The sequence below is a fragment of the Colossoma macropomum genome, unplaced genomic scaffold (genome assembly GCF_904425465.1).
Source record: "Colossoma macropomum unplaced genomic scaffold, Colossoma_macropomum, whole genome shotgun sequence".
NCBI classification, from domain to species: domain Eukaryota; kingdom Metazoa; phylum Chordata; class Actinopteri; order Characiformes; family Serrasalmidae; genus Colossoma; species Colossoma macropomum.
Genome location: NW_023494802.1, coordinates 34,522,079 through 34,539,881, shown reverse-complemented (window position 1 = coordinate 34,539,881; position 17,803 = coordinate 34,522,079). Strand labels below are relative to the sequence as shown.

The following is a 17,803-nucleotide window of genomic DNA, read 5'->3' as shown; positions in this document are numbered from 1 at the left end:
AAGGGTTTGAGGGTTCCTCACTGTTAGAATGTCGTACTAGATGTTACCAGTGATTAGACCAGTTGGTTCTGACATTGTCTTTCTCAGATTTTCAGTTCACTGGAAATTTTAACTTCTTTTCTCATAACTTTAATAACTGATCATGTTGGTGCACTGTATTTGTTTAACTCCTGGATAAAATGAATAAGGAAACTCGGCCCAGTGTTTGTCTAGACCTAGTGTTTTGAATAACTAGTCTGCAAGGCTCAGTTGGAGTGAATTTACCACAAAGTCCTGTTTGTGAGAGAACAGCCTATGAGGTGGCAACATTTTTGAAATCAGGAAGTGAACTCAGATGCGCACAGAGGAAATTCATGCAAGCTATACTTCTCTGCTTGTCCTCTCTGCCTGTGCTGCAGGTTCAAATGCCTTGTTGCTGCCGTGCGTGAAAGAAGCATGGAGGCTGCGGAGGCCAATGGATTGCAGGAGTAACTTTGTCCATGTTAGGCAGACTCAGCTGAAAGAACATGAATAACTCAATTAAAGTGGCACATTCGAGCGCAATTAGAGCCGAAGTGAAGCGACATGAAAGCCTGCAGAACACTCTCAACAAAGTGCTGAAACAGCTGGATAGGGTTGGGGACCAGCAGCTCAGGACCGGCCTGAAGGTTTACATCCACAGTATCCAAGGTGAGTTCGTCTGGCATTTAATGAATCTAAAACATACAATGAATCTGTTTTTTCTTCAGCTTGACTCAATTCCTGCAAATTATTATTAATTTTTTTGAGTATCTATTTTATCTATCTCTTTTAAAAGAAACCAAAGCTTACTTCTCAGACATAAAAAAATGCAGGAATAGGGGAACAATCAGAACCTGATTTGACCTCATGTAGAGGACTACATGATAGACTTACAACATCTGGGTCAGAAGAGCTTTCATTGTGGACTTCTCTCCTTCTCTTTGCGGAAATGATTTACCAAAGGAGGCTGTAGGTGTAGATATATCCTTTCTAGTTCTCGCTCTCAAAGAATAAAATGTTCAAGCATGTGACTTCAGTGAAACTTGTTTAAAATAGATTTGAACATCTCATATGTGATGACAGGGATCCACAATGATATCCGTATCATGTGTGTATTGGCAGATAATTTGGTAAAAATGGGACAGATGTTTAGATATGACCAATATTCTAAACTGACGCATTTAATGTATGTTGGAAGAGCAGGACTACTGTATTAAAATGTCTGTATTTTGTTCTTATTACTGCATCTGTAACCCTACAGAAACAATGCTATATTCCTCCACAATGCTAATTCTAATAGATCTAGTTATATACTTTTTTGAATGCCTGACAGATATGTGCATGAAATATAAAAATATCAGATATTGGCTTCAATTCACAATCGATACCCACATTTGTGCATTGGTGCATCCCTATCTGTTAATATTGCATATTTGTTGAGTGAACAGTATATAGGCAGGAACACAACTATACTGAAACATGACTTTCTCTTCCATGTGGTGTTTTGTGTGTGAAATTCTGTGCTGTTACCTGCAGTAAGTGATGTTGTCACACTGTATCTACACACATTACGTACAGTACAGTCTTCCTCTGGAGTGCATATAAAACAGTGAGGTCATTTCAGCACAGTTGACTGCTACTTCTTGCTTGTTTGTTTTTTTTTTAATCCTGCTGCCCTTTACATTGTTACATTAGTAACAGTGCAAAACTGATATCTTGGTGCGTGAAATCGTCTTAAATCTAGTTGATATCTCGATATACAAGATTATTCAATCTATTTCTAAACACTGTTGCTTGTTTCAAGGAACGTTTTCTGGCAAAATGCCTTATTCCATTGGCAGATAATGTTGCTTATTTCAAGCATTTTTTTCTTGAAACAAGCAAAATTATGCGCAAATGAAATAAGACACTTTCGCTAGACTTAAAACAAGTCGAAAAGATTATAAATAAGTTGAATAATATGATGAGAGATACGTATTCACTACATTTTATAATGTTTTCACTTGCCAAGATATTAGTTTTTGCAGTGAACTCCAATAAAGTAAACAATGTTTTTGTCCTCCTCCTGAAAATTTACTATGCCAAACATTTGTTTTAACTACAATAAACTAACAGGACTTTTAGTGGGATTTTCCTGTTGACTGTGTAAACTTTTCCAAGACTTGCATCAGCCTGTGTCTAGGATGCCCTACCTGCCCTCGCCCAGAAGTCTTAGCAAGCAAAAACATCTTAAATGTAGTCAATACATCTAATATTTCTCATGAGATTATTCAACCTACTTCTAAAGAACAGGCCTCATTCACCCATAACTTCCTAACTTTTTTCTTAAATTCGTTCTTGAGAAAGCACCTGAGGAAAAGTCTACGTCAGACTCTTGATGTGTTCTTAAACCGCAGAACCATTCACACCTTTGTGCTCTTGAGTGTGTGTAGATTCTGCTCTTACAAATCCCAAATAAGAAAACATTGGTGAATTTCAGAATCTTCTTAAAAACTGGTTGGGGTTTTAAGAAGAAATTTCTTCTTAAGAACGGTTGGTGAAAGAGGCCCAGTGTTATTATCTGTAATATAGTTAAGACATACTACGGATAATTTTGCTTATTTCCAGAAATAATGCTTAAAACAAATAAAATGAGCTGCCAATGGAATAAGATAACAGCACGTCAAACAAGCAGAAAATTCTAGAAGTCAGTAAAATAACCTTATGATATTCCTACAGCGATCTCATGATGAGAAATATTAGATATGTGGGCTGGATTTCGGGTGTTTTTCTTGCTGAGTTATGCTTTTTTTGCAGTTTAAACTCATACTTGATTCATGTGTGTGCTTTATTTCATGCTGTGTTACTGCGTATTGCCAAACCTGTTTTCCTGTAATCACACAGCTGGAGTGTTTGTAGACCGGGAGGGAGTGTTCACCTAAGTACTTCCCTAAAACCTTTTAGCACTGTATGCTAGCATTAGCCCTTTCATGCATGGTGCCCATACACAGCTTGCTCTGGTCTGACTTGGCAGATAGCTGAGGTAGCTAACAGGCTAAAAAGCTCCTTCAGTATTATTTAGAATAGGCTTTAAGTTAAAATATTTACCAAAGAATTAACTGCAAAAAAAGAAAGAGTACGTTACATGTACAGTATTCAAAAGTCCTTGTTTATGTAGAGCTGCTGTAAGTAGTATTAAATCCAGTGTGGAGACGTGAATATAAACCTTGTTTAGCTTGGCGCTAACATTTTAAAGGTGTTAGCAAAAATTGGTGTTTACGAACGAAATCAGGCAAATCAATAGCTATTCAAAAGAAAAACCCATGACGTGAAGAATGATCAGATGTTTTTATTTCCATAAATAAATAAATACATTAAGTTCTGATGGATGTCTTAAAGAAAAAGGCCTTTAAATATGGCAAAAATCAACTCTATGCTATTAGGAATGCTTACTGGTATGTTGGCCCATACATGCCAAACCTTTTAATAAAAACTGATATTTTGAAGAAATCAAAATTCACCTGTTTTTAAGCTGTTCTGCTCAATATTTTATTGAAAAGAAAGTATACAGACCACAAGAACTCTTTGCCATACTTCCCCACAGTATTAGTAACAATAGTTATAGGATGATATCACTATTATTGTGAGTCTATTACTTATAATAATTGCTACATTCACAATAAAAAAGGAATATGTTTAAAGGCCCTAATATCCTTTTTGTCCTTTATAAAAAGATATAGTACATAATAAACCTTATGAAAAGATACATAATATATCACACAAATCAACAGACTGTTTTTATTTCTGTCCTCTAAGACTGACATATGTAAGTACGCTCTTTTCTGATTGACTGGCTTGTATTGTGCAGTCCAAGTTGAACCACTCTGTATAACAGCGTAAATGGGCAGAAACATTTAATTTGTGAATAAAGTTCACAAGTTTATATGGACCTTACACATCTTTGAAAACTCTAGGTATGTTTTTTTTAATAATTGGTGCAGGAAAGAGTTAAGTCTTGTTTCTGCGGTTAGCAGAAAAGGAGTCTGCCCAGCAGTGACGGTCTGAAATGATCTCCCTGAAACCATATAACGGTAATGCATCATTAACAGCCACGTCACTTCCTAAGTGGAGCACAGGCTCATCTCATCCTGTAGCAATGTATCTCCATTATACTCAGCTGTTATACACATCGGTCCCACAGTATACACACTTAATCGGCCAAGTGGATATTAAGTTAAAGGCTCAGGTTGCGAGATTATCACCATCACTCATATGTTGTCATGGCAGCGGGCTTTCGTACAGGCCCACTTCCTGTCTGCCGCTCTCTCGCTGCCCCAAAACCCACTTCCTCTCCATCTCAGACGCCACCTGTCACGTCAGTCTTACACTCTATATTTAAAAAGAAGCACTAATTTTGGTGTATTCTGGTATATTTATTTCAGTATATCCGTTATGTAACCAACAGTATCCATCCATAGTTATTATTACCTTTACTGTTTTTATATCTAGGCTCACGCCTCATGGTTTCCACCGGACAAAGACAGCCCCTTCCCTCACAATGGTCATTTTCATTTCCATTTCAATTACATGCTACCAGATGCCCACCCATGTGTTTGATAGGGTCATGGGGTCAGCTGTTCTGGTGACAATGGTTAATTTGACTTTCATTTAGTCTTTCAGCTTTGCTCTCTGTAATTCACTTCCTCCTCAGACTACTTCCTGTCCTGTGTGTAATTACGGCTGATCTAGCTGGCGACAACAGAATATAGACGAGACAGCATCTCTGCAACCAGCCACGCTTTCTCTGAATCTGTGGTTCATTACAGACTTTGGCACAATCATAAGATACTTTGGTGGCTGATAACGTAGGTGTGCTATTATGACAATTGCTTAAAGCAAACTTATACAGATTTTTCAAAATCTCTGCATAATTCAGTCGTTGAGATGTAAACAAAGTAATTCATACTGGTTTGCTGTAAAATGGTTAATTTGTAGAGAAACTTACCAACTCAGATTCTTTGCAGTGGGGGTGACATGTAACAGAAGTTGCACAGTCTACAATGCAAATATACGCACTTTATTTATGATCCAAAATGATCAGAAAACCTATATGTGTCTTTTGAGCTTTTATATGTAATGTCGATAATTGTACAATAGCAGGACACCTGAAAAAATAACTTTTGGGGGTCTTAAAATGCCCTATCTAAGAGCCATTTTAAGGGGAACCTGGCCACTTCCTATTTCTCCCATTATACCAAAAAACATAACTGTAAAATGTTAGTGCCTGCAAGCAAGTCCTCAATGAATGAGAGTCAGTGGAGCTAAATGGCTAAAAATGAAAAAGTCCATTTAATTTAATGTAATGTTTTCTTGACATTTATGTGGGCGCTTTAATTTTGGAAAGTATAAGGATATATCCCATTACAGAAAACGAAGAAAGCCTACCAGTATCTTTCTGTGTCACTACAGCAAACAGTAGGATGTGCTAGCATTACTGTTGCTGAGTACTGATTGACTGACAAGCTGATCAGCTTACTGGCTAAGTGAAGCAGTTCGCACTCTTGACGTCATGAATGTACTTGAGGCACTGTTACAAAGTCCTATTCATAGTATTCAATTATGTCATTAAGAAGACAACGTCGCCATTTTGGTAGGCAAGCTGCAAACCTGACTGCTCTGATAGAGCTTGTCTCATCACTGTTACTGCAGCTACAACCTTGCAGGTGGATAAAACCAAGCACAATAGACCAGAATGATCACGAAAAAAGATAAAAAGATATGTAGATGCATTAGATTCAGTCTCCAGAAAATGCTATGAGAAGATTAGCTAGACTGGTGGACTGGATCTGTACAACCTGCATTTTTCCTGAGTTCAGAAAATTCAGAAAATTTGAATTTGTAAGATTTTACAAAAACTAATAAAAGTGGCTGCCGGATCTTAAATACTAAACTCACGCACATATCGCTGCTGTCGGAACAAAATTTCGTATCTCCAAAATGGTAACCTTACAGAACAAGGAAAAAACATACTTTACTTTAAATGCATCCTTAATCAACAAATGCCTTGAATGCTAACAAGCAGCGCATGTAGATTTCAGCTATCATTTGTTCTCACTACAGCAACAAATCAAATAAAATCAAGGCAAAACACTTAAATATGTCAGTTGATACGCTTTAAAAATGAGATTTAAAGAAGTGATCCAAAAAATAATGTGTTTACTGCCTGGCATCAGTTATGGCTTTATCTCAAACAGCCACAGCACTGCTGAATGAACTTGATGTTGCCTACCAAAATGGTGGCGTTGCGTTCGTGATGTCATTGGAATACTATTAATATCAAAATATAACAGCAGTGTTGAAATATTTTATGCTGTTCTGTATTCAGAATATGATTTTGTGCAAAACGTCCATAGGATATCCTAGTGCCTTCTAATGATTTGACAAACTCAGAAGACATTGAACGGCAGTTGTCCTCACTACACATTCTCTGCTTCTATGTCTATGAAAAATATGTTTTAGGCCTAAAATCCTATCTTAAAACAATGTTTCAGGCATCAGGAAGCATATTTGTAACCATTTTGTGTAATGACTTTGAATGAGGAAGCTTTTAGAGGCACTAAACGTGTCAGACGTCTGGCTCCTATCACCACCACTCTGAATAGTTCTGACTACTTTGAAACTTTAATTCCCCTTTAATAAACAAGTGAGTGGTCATTGAATGTCATGCACATAGCCTTTAAAAGATGAAAGAAAATAATATAAACTGTGAGGCATTGAAGGTAGAAAAAAAGAGTGGGGAGAAATGCTGTGATGCTCCTGGGCACAATGTGTTGCCATTTGAGAATAGATCTGACAGATTTAAATAGCGCTTGCTAAAAGGAGCCAAGAGACTGGATGAGTGATGGAGAGAATATGAGATTTTTAGTGGGGATTGCTAAAAGCAATGGTGAGAAAGAGAGACTGGAAAACCTCTTAGTTTGGTGGAAACAGAAAGAGAGATCAGAAGATAGATGTGACACCTTTACCATTTAGTATACATGGTCATTCTTAGAAAAAAGGTTCTATGTCTTGTAACACGTTTTTAAAGGTTCCTTAAACAACTGTATACAAAATGTTTTCTATCAAAATAAAGTACCATTTAACTATGCAAGGGATTATGGGCTGATACTGATATCCAACATTTTTCACATACAAATCTGCCTTTAAACAAATGAGTCAGGAGCCATCAGGGCCTTCTAGGCCTTCAGAGAAAGTGTCTTCACTGTGTCTGTGAAACAAAGTCTAATGTCTAATATTTAGTTCATTTTTATTTAATAAAATCATCATCCTTTTTGTATTCAAACTTTGCAAATATTTTAGTAATACTCTTATTTAATTGTCAATGTCTGACTGGAAAAAAGGGTTAAATCCTTAAAACACCCAACAGAATATTTCCCAATCAGGATTTTTTTCTCTGTAGTAGCTTGGTTAATATAGCCGTTTGCCCATTGGTTAGACTTTCAGCAGCTGGGCTGACGTTCTGATGTGTTAAATTAACCACTAACATACACAGGAACTGATTGTGAAATACAATTTCCAATGGGTGGTTCCAATTTTGTGAGGCTTTACAGGCATCACTGACTGCAAATGCAGGTGGTGGCTTGACAAGATGCTTCAACAGCAGCTGTATGCCAGGGTTCTTTACTGAAAGAATCACTGCAAACAAGCAAAATATATGTTAATATGTGTGTTTCAAACTTCAAATAAAACAGGATGTCTTTGACAAGCTTCAAATGTCGACGTTTCATCTAGAATGGCCAAAAACTGTTAATGTGAATTGCTGTTAGCTTAGCACTAACATAGAATCCCATAAGAAGAAGTTAGCATTACCATAGAAGTGTTTTTCCTCATTTTTGACTGAGTTTTGTCATTCATGGCCCTAACTGAAGGTCTCGTTATGGTTCAGCACTGACATAAACATATATAAAATATACAAATTGGAACTTAATCTACCTGGATTAGCATTTTGCAGAAATCTACCATTTATTTGTAAAAGGTTGGTGGAAAATGCATGAAAATGACTTAAATGCAGACATTTAGCACAGTAGCCCAGTGTCATCTAAACATTCTGTTCTTCCAGAACATTTGCCATCAAATTCGGGATTGAAATAAAAGTGAAATCTAACCATCTGCCCGATGCCAATATGACTCTGATTCCCACACTTCACTCCCCTTTCACTGGGAGCTATATGACTGATATGCAGGCCATGCACTAAGGCAGTAAATACCTCATCATCTTGACTCTGTGGCTACTTTCTAGAAAGAAAATGACCAGTATGTATGAAACATGCTTCACTTCCCTAAGCGGAAGGGTTGATTTCATTCCATGATTCAGCTGAAAGCTACTATAGGCTTAACACGCCTGTTGGGACATTGCTTGTCACGTCAGGTAGAGTACTGTCTTCCAAGCACGATGAGATGCTTTTTGATGCCGAGTACTCCAGTTCAAACCTTCTGCTGATCTTCTTCTAAGTGACATTTGTTCTCTTGTGTCCAATCAATAGCATTTACTATTGATTTCTGACCACAATGTGGCTTAACATTAACAATTTAACACACTACCTTCTTATGAATGAAGGTTTTGTGTGACTCACACATAAGTATGAATATAGACTTTCGGTTATGCTAGTCTTGCAAGAATAACTCATTGCAACAAGAGCAAAAATAACACTTTGCAACAAGAGCAATAAATAAATACCTTATTTTACACATGCAGATGTGAACACATGCAATTTTGCATGGCCAAAGCAGAGAGTTTTATACAGAGATGACTGTAAAGAGTCAGAGACAAGATAGAGCCAGTGCAAGGAGGAGGGGTTTATGCTCCAGAATACCTTGGTAACAAGCTGCCTCAGCATCCAGAGAGAGAAAAAAAAAGGTTGGGGAGGGGGAACAGCAACTATAACAGCTTTTTAACTGCACTGGTAAAAGACCATCAGAGCTGGTGTAATGTAGTGATAGATAAACACAAACAGACGTCCCCATGGATTTAGCTGTCTTGATTAGCTATGCTAACTTAGATTCTCTCATTTGTTGATTAGGTGTTTCTGCGACTCCTCCCCTCTCCTTCACAAGCTTTTTATTGGCTCCAGGTCCTTTGAGCGTGCACCCGCCTCTTCCCACAAACACATCATTGCCTCTCTGTGCTCCAGTGAGAGAGAGAGAGACAGAGAGGATGAGAAAGAGGAGAGGGAGAGAGAGAAGGGGGGTGGTCGAGGGAGGGAGGAAAGGAAAGAGGGAAAGGGAGGGAGGGGGGAATAGCTGTGGAAAGCAGAGGCTGTGTGCTGTCTGGCTGGTGACAAGGGCAGGCAGGCAGAGAGAGAAGAGGAAGATGCAGAGAGCAAGCGAGGTCCTCCAGCACAATGTTGATCAGCATGGGCACTTTCAAAAGGCATCTCGCAGAGGGATTTGAGGGATTCCTTTGCTCAAGGGCAGACTACTGAGCTGACACTTGCGAAGTTTCTCATCCGCAAGAATGCACGTTCGCTTCGTGCACCAGGGGGCTTGATGCTGGAGTCTGCCATCCGCGTGGTGGAAACCTCAGATCAGGAGGCGTGATGGACGGACTCTCTGTAGGGAACCTGGGATCACTCTCTTTGGACTTACTCTAAGCTCCTCTTGCTGATCCATGTGTCAGGTAGACTTCTTGCTTGTGTTCCTTTTACTCTCTCCTGCTTGTCTGTCAACGTCTTCTACACATTCTGGCATATGGCTGCGAATGGCATGCCTTAGTCTGAAGGCAACAGCGGGATGTCATTTTCCTCTCTATCAGAGTAAATGGTATTCACTACCTTTTGGTATCAATGTCATCTTGTACTCTGCCTTAAAGACAAATCTGTTGGCTGGAAGGTTAGGAAGGTTTTGTTTAATGAAATTCAAGTAATAATTTGCTTTGTTGCAACAGCCAGTGCACTCACAAGCCTTAGGACTGGAATATGATTCCAGTCACATGGAGATGAATGAGATATTTGAGGTTTAGAGACATGTGGGAGACTAACGGGTGAGATCAGTGGGCACAAAGGACACTGGTAACAATTTGGTCCACGCCAGGGAAACAGTCGTCTCTTGTCCGCTAAAGCTCATCTGAATTTTCTTTGCGCTTGCGGTCATAACAAAGGACATTCTGCAGATCAGATTAATCTATGTCTGTGTCTGTCTGCCTGCCACACTTGGAACTCATGGAGCGAACTGGCATATCGCATCATAGAACCACTTACCTCATCTCACTCACCCTGGTGAAGGTGGAGACGGCTGAGGACCATGGGACGGAAAAGGCCAGGCAAAGTGTGGAGGGGGAGACGAGTCAAGCTGCAGGAAAACAGCCACCTCCAAAGACAGACTCGAGCAACGGGGTTCAGCATCCACAGAAACAAGAAGAGGTCACTGAGCCAGAGGCCAAGAAAGATGTCCAGCTCAAAGCAAAGCAGGAAATACTTCCAAGCCCCAAGGACCATAAAGCACTTCTTACAGATGGTGCTCACCCCAGTGACAGGCAAAAATCAATAACTTCATCTGCAACTGAAAACGGCGGGGTAAGAGAAGCCACAGGAGCAGCTCAAACATCTACAGCCAAGGAAGTAGTTGAACTAACCCAACCCCCAGCCACGAGCAATGTCCCAGGACGTGTTAGCAAGAGGCCTATGTCCCTTCTGAAGGCACATAGCGGTGCCCTCAGTAGTCGTGAACTGAGAGAGGCCAGAGACAGCATGCATGCCTCCTCCAAGAGCCTGGACCGTAAAGACAGCAGGTCCGGAATCCAGTCCCCAGCCAGCCCTGCTCCCGGTTCCTTCAGGGCATCTTGGGCTGTGTGTGAGGTCAAGCCCAATCAAGATGATCTGAAAGGAGGCACTGGGACTAAAGCATCTACAGAAGGGATGATAGCGATGCGGACCCAGAGCCCAAGAGCAGAGAGACTGAAAGCAGGGTCTACATCTCTTCCGGCTCCTGTCACCATGGTGTCCAAGCCCCAGCGCAAGGGAAAGAGTCGCACCTTGGACAACAGTGATTTGAACTGCTTGTCCGAGGACCTTCTGAAAGGAAAAGGTGGCCAAGTCACATCAGACATGAGGGCAGGTCAGTCGCAGGGAGCCACGACACGAGATCGCAAAATGCTCCGATTTATTAGCGGCATTTTCACCAAGAGTACACAAGTCCCACCCAACACTGGCACAGTACCCCAAACTCCTGGCTTGTCCCAGAGGGAGTCCAGTGAGGATGAAGGTAGGAAAGCACCTTCCAGTCTCATTCACAACTCTGTCCTGTCAGGTTATGTGCTCAAATAGACAGCACAATGCAAAGTGGCATACTTCAAAGAGAAGGTCATTTTGGGTCTCCTTTTCATTTTGATGTTTGGTACAGAGATAGATGGAAGTTACTGGGAGGACAACATACGAATTTTAAAAATCACCCATTGATTTGGATGAGAAGATTCACTGTACACAGAAACTGCAAGAAAAGATAAAGGTCCTTGATCTTTAAGACAGCTCTGTAGGGAAGATGATTTCTCATGTCACACTTTAAGAATTTCAAATGGTATTTGTAGTAAATCCAGGAGCTGTGGCATAAGTTAAAGACATCTGAGTCTCTTCTATGTTGTCAACCCTCCAACTGTCCCAGTTCCTGATCCGGAACAGTTGGAATAGGAAACAAATTTGATAATGCCTACGCCAAACGCTGTGCAATTACAGCCAATGTCCTAATCCCATCTTTGATGTTCCACCCACTGCCTGTTTTTTTATCCCAATCATTTTCCTCTGTGGCAGCTTCCATTCTTTTCTCCGATTCCAAACCATGTCAAAACCAGCCGTTTGATACTCCCAGATTTATCGACTGCTCTCTTTGTTAACTACGGCCTTTTTTTAAATGAAAGGCAACGTTTTGAAATGTATCTCATACCCCGAGGTGCAAATTTAGATGTGAAGGAGGCCTAAGATCCTTTGGCAGACCATCAGTGAGTTTTAGCAGATGCATTTAGACTATGCTCTTGAAACTGGGGCCTTGGAGAATATATGATAACATTTATTATCCACGGTTTTTGCGAGTGTAATGTATCGCATAGCCTTAGCTTCATTTGTGGACATGAAGTAAGCCTGTGGTAGTAACCTTAACTTTTCAGTAGATTTTCATTTTTAAGGTATATATGGACTGTAAAATTATGTAAGACATTCAAAGACATTCTTAAATTTTAAACTGTAACAATATCATACATAATGGTGACTCAGAAGCCCTGTTGGTAAGGGTGTGATTATGTCTGCATGTGTGTGGTCCCTGAACTGTAAGCACTGGCTGGTGTGCGTCTGTGTGCAAACCAACGCATGCGCGCAGGAAAATATTTACGTATGTGTTCTCCGGGCGAGCTGACGGAGCGGCTGGAGGTGGGGTTGTCATGGCAACAGGCAGGCGGACGGAGCTGCCTTGTTGTACGGCTGCGTGATGCCAGGGAGAGAGTCCCCAGTCCAATGAATGAGAGAGCAGGGCTGTATATGTGTGGGGAGCATGGGGGAGTCAGTGAGGGGTGGGGGGTCTTTTGAAAAGAATCCAAAAAAAGGAAAATAGGCTTTAGAATGTGACACATAGAGCATCCTTTTTTCAACCCCGGCCTCTCCGGATATGCTGCTGTATATGGAGGCTTCAGGATCTGCATAAGGATCGTACTGTCTGGTGGTCCGGTCTCATAATGCCCTCATAGAAGTGTGCTGAATTCGGGTGGGCTTTTTGAGGAGGGGGTGGCGTTTTTATGTGAAGGCCTGCATTTCACACAGGAAGTTGGAAGTTGATAGTGGCGAGTTCAGAAACCTTCGCTTTATCTCGACCACAAGCTTCTGCTTGTGTGTAGAGGCAGCAGGCTTGCTGGTCAAGCAGTGCAGGTCATAGTGGTGGTGTGTCATAAAACACCAGTCACAAGGTCTCAGCTGCGCCTCCTTCGCACGTCCACATCTGACAAAGCGATCCCAGGCAGGACAATGTGCTACTCCATCAATCACTGTTGACAGCACAACAGCTGGGCTTGAGCCACTCGTCAATGTGAGAGAGGCATGAGAGATAAAGAGAAAGTACATCTGTAGATCAAGAGCTGTTTCTCATCTCAAGAAAAAAAAATCAAGCTTTTTTTTTCACTGTATAAATTAGGGGCTTAGCATCAGGGTTGGAAAGAGAACTGAAAATCATTACTAATATAAGAGTAATGATGCTAAGCATCTTAGCACAAAGATGATTCTTAAATGGTAGAGTTACACTGAACATACTCTCAACCAGTTACGATAATCTTAACACTAAGATGCCTTTGAGAAACTGGGCCAAGATTGGTTTGAATCAGGCAAATAAAAGTTTTCAGTGCCTGCCCCACTGCCCTCTAACAAAATAAGCCCAGACCACAAATTAAATTGCTTCTATTTTTTTTCTAATAATACAAAGTTTTTCAATACAAATTATATTATTAGTTTATCATTTTCAGTGAAAAGTAGAATCTTTGAAATTTTAACATGAATTTAAGAATTTCTCAGTTCTTGGTCCACCCCCCTTTTGCTTTAATGACAGCATGCACAGCATGAGTTGGCATGGACTCTGCAAGGTAGATCAAATCCACTAAAGAGTTGTCTAAGCATGTGCTTGGAAGGTATGGAAAAAGTAAGTAAAAAAAATCTGACCTTGTTGTACAAATGTCGGTGGGGTATTGTCAATGTCATTTAATTTAATTTCATTTGAAAAGTAAAATAAAAAAAAAAGTTTTAAAACTTTCTGTTGTCTTTCGGTTGAATTTCCAGGTTTAAATAAAAAAAGTAATCTCAGATTTTCAAAGTAGTCTCGTGGTTCGGACTACAGTGTATAAACAACTTCAGAAAAAGTTATTTGACCAGGGCTGCATTCAGCCCCCACAAAACGTAGCAAAAACGTAGATTTAAACAGAAACAGTGGTGCGTTAAATACTCTGGCAGCTGAGAAGGCCATTCTTGGAAACTTCAATGACACGGCCATCAAATGAGAGAAAACGTACCTCAAAGTCTGTTGCACACCTGTTTCGCACCTTTTCAACAAAACATAACGTTAAACCTGGAAAATGTAACAAAACGGTGCACAACATTCTGAGATTGAATGTGTCCCTGGTTTTGATCACTGACAATAATGTCCATGAAAGATGGCACCTGAGAGACATCGCCGATACAGTTTTCAATACATTGTTTCACATTATGTTTTTTTGATACTGTATTTCAATCATCACATGCTGAGTAAAAAATAGGGACAAGTAAAGTTTGATTTGTGAAAGGGTTTTTGTCTTTCCTTTTCCATCTTAAATGTTATTTTAACCAAAGACAGACTGTTTCATAAAATCCATTAAACTGTCTCCATTAGACTTTACTTGATAAACTGCATTCATGAAGTTTTGGAGTTTATGAGAATCAGTAAATACAGTACTAGTTCAAGTTTCCGATTTCAAAAAAGCAATGCAGGTCAAGCTTTTAGACTTTCCTGATATGAGTATAATAGCAGAAAGATGGCCAAAGTTTAGGGGAAGCTGCGGATTCTTGTAGACAGCAATCATGTGATTAGTTCTCCAATTGTCCAATAGCTTTCATGTATACATTTTGACAAGTGGGATAGAGTTAATAAGCTATATTTAGGCAGAAGTGAAGTGAAAACAAGAGGGTTTTAGGCCCAGTATGCTGTGCTGTAGTTTTAGTACAACCTGATATTTCTCTTCTTTAAAAAGAGTTCAAATTTCAGTTTCATTCTATTAATATGAATGTGATATGTTATTTTAAGTACTGTAGTCCTTCTTGTGTTTGAACAAGGAGTCTGACTGTCTGTGAACTCTCTTTCATTCTCTTCAAAGCATCGTGTGCCAACAGTCAGGAATGGACCCTAAATCGCTCTATTCCAGAGCTGAGATTGGTAAGACAGCTACACTATTATCATCATCCAAGTGACAGACAGCATCATTCAGACAGGGATGTAGTGGAGAATGAATGCACATAAATGCTGTTCATGTACCTTTTTTAAGATTTAAAATGGCGCTTACTCCCCTTTCATTAGAATTTACCCACTTACTTATTGAGATTTCTTAAATTTCTTAAAAAAATCAAAGTTGAAGTTTCTCATTTTTAGTGAACACAGCTGCAGAACCCAATTACAAACTTGTGCTATGGGCATATTCTATATACAATACAAATTTCCCCTAAAGAAACTGCATCAAACTAATAAGTGTAGCCTTTAATACTGGCAATGTCTATATATTCTGCATGTAGCAAGCCACCAGAAACAACGAGAAAAAAGCCCAGTCATTTGAGTGTGGATGTTTGCAGTGCATAAGCTCCGCCCCCTCCCCCTCCCACTTTACCCTGATAAGATGCATCCAGGTACCAAGGCTGCCTTCAGCCCTGCAAAACGTAGCAAAGCGTTTATTGAAACGGTGACATTTGTGTTGTAGAAATGTTTCATGTTGCAGGCAGCAAAGCACCACTTTTGCTGTTAATAAAACGCTTATATGAAGTGTAACATAATTTGGTTCTAATGGAATAGAAATAAATACTTTCTCCTGAATCCTCTTAAAAATTTCCCAAACCCTATCCAGTAGTGACTATTCAATAACCTATCAACTTACCAGCTATAGTGAGACAGCCACTGCTGTGACTAATCACAGTTCCTTGGGGGGCGGGGCGTGCTACCCCAGGCCCCCAGCTCAGACATGCCACTATACTAGGCATATAGCTTGAAAATATAGGTTTAATGGGATGTTACACAAAAATAATTTTGGTTATTTTATATAGAATAAAAAGGTATTACTATATAATTATGTTAAAGATAAGTGATGAAAGGATATGCTTGGCTTATTTATGTAGTTGTCCATTGTTTCACAATTGTCTAGAGTGCCCTGTAGAGCATAAGGTTTATGCACCTTTTTTCCACTACATCCCTGCATCCAATCAATGGTTGTTCTTCATGCTTTGAAGTCCTGAGAAGGACCAAGATTAGGCATTTCAGTTGAAAACATTTTTGTTCAGTACTTCTGATATCTCTGATATCTCATCGAGAGAGTAACTGTGCAGTAGAGCTGTAAATGTTGGATGTGCCTTCTTTGTTATTAATGTCTGTCTCTGGGTTCATGCAGGGGGTGCTGGGTAGCTTGCGGAGCGGAAAATCTGCTCTAGTAAACAGGTTCATCACAGGAAGCTACCTTCCCCTGGAGTCACACGAGGGTGAGAACTTTGGCCTCTTTTAACAACTTCCACCATCTGATTGGCCTACAGTGTAAAGAGATTTCAAATGCATGCAATGATGGTTACTTTAGGCTAAAGTTAGAATTGTGAATATTATGAGGGTGAATCATTTTAGGAGACTGTAAATGTATTATTTTTTAAATTGCCACAAAACTTCTGTATAAATCACTGTACACCAAGTCACTCAGAGTTGTTTGTTGTGAAATGGCTCATTGTAAAGAGACTGACCTACTGATTTCTTTACAGTGGCGGTGAAAGGAACCAGGAATCACAGTTTCTACAACATAAATCTAGTTATTGGTTTTACTATTCAAAACGACCAGTGAACCTACACATTTTTATATATAATGTTGCTACTGGTAAAACAGAACGAAAAAATAGGTTTTCTTTGGGGACTATTTTGCCTTACAACACTCTTCATGAAGCATACTTTACAAACATATCTTTTAGGCAAAAAGCATATCTTAAACTGTCATAAACCATGTCTCAGACATCAGGCAACATATTTGTAATGATTTTGTGTAATAACTTTCTACTATGTGCTTTTAGAGGCATTAAACGCTTCAGATGTCTGGTTACTATCACCACCACTGTGAACATTTCTGAAGCAGCAAGTTTCTCTAGACGGGTACATTTCACGTCAAATCACTCTGAATGGCTTTGTTTACATCTTAATGATTGAATTATGCCAATATTTTGAAAAATGACAGAAATTCCCTTTTAAAGATTCCATTCCAGGGCTTAATTTGAAAATGACGAGGTCACAGAAACCTTAGTAGTAATGGATCAGGCAGGTCAATAGAGTGGGGGAGGCCAGACAGCTCTGTTAGAGGTTTCCTCGTAATGTTGGTTCTTACAAGTTCTTACATGTTAATGAGTGTCATTCATCGGTTTCCCAAAACCAAACAGCTTCTAATGCAGGAGTAGTTAATAAATTAATGATCCAAGCCACTGGTTTAGCTCAGCGTTTCTAAGCTCTTTTGAAAGACATACAGTCACAGGAGCAGTGGCGCATTTATGAGAGATGAACAGCGTCTGTGTTGTGTTATTACTGTTTCTGTCACTGTATGCTCAAACAAGAGTTGAAAGTGAAAGTGCGTACGTGCCATTGCACAGCGTGCTACTTTTCAGTGAAGTTTTTCACATTTTTTTGTTGTATATATCAAGTTACTTATAGAAAATATCATGATTATCATGGAACACTAAGTTTTACTCTACTTTTTCTTTTTAAATGAGAGTCTGAAATAGTATGTAGTAAACATTGTTAAAGTACCATTTCCTCCCCAGTCCATATGTGGGAACGAAGCTGCATTTTGAATTTGTTGTTTTCATGATGTCATGACAACAAACCCACTTAACTTTATCCACCTATTCAGCCTGCAGCGGTTCAGCACTCCCCATTCTTGCTAAAAGTTGTTATATGTAAAAACCTGTTATAAGGAGTGGTTCAGCCTGGACTTTTTTGAATGAGGTGCAGTACAAGGCAGCCAAATTCTAACAATTAAAGATAGGTTGTAAAATGTTAAAAAAAAAGAAAAAAAGTTTTTAATACATAAAACCACAAAAAGGGA

At 39.5% G+C, this 17,803-nt stretch overlaps 1 protein-coding gene across 4 annotated transcripts in view; it reads left to right on the top strand.

Annotated features, from left to right (window-relative positions):
- The first annotated feature begins 352 nt into the window (after positions 1 to 352).
- The window catches only part of agap2 (ArfGAP with GTPase domain, ankyrin repeat and PH domain 2), a 39,704-nt gene continuing 22,253 nt past the window's right edge, over positions 353 to 17,803 (top strand). For 2 of the 4 annotated variants that reach the window (XM_036591729.1, XM_036591728.1), the window contains exons 1-3: positions 353 to 669; positions 14,849 to 14,907; positions 16,124 to 16,211. In XM_036591729.1, coding sequence (XP_036447622.1) covers positions 507 to 669; positions 14,849 to 14,907; positions 16,124 to 16,211 — 310 coding nt within the window. In that variant the 5' untranslated portion in view covers positions 353 to 506. Of the gene's footprint in view, positions 670 to 8,969; positions 11,239 to 14,848; positions 14,908 to 16,123; positions 16,212 to 17,803 lie in introns of those variants that run through there. The other 2 variants (XM_036591726.1, XM_036591727.1) reach the window with 2 other exon arrangements.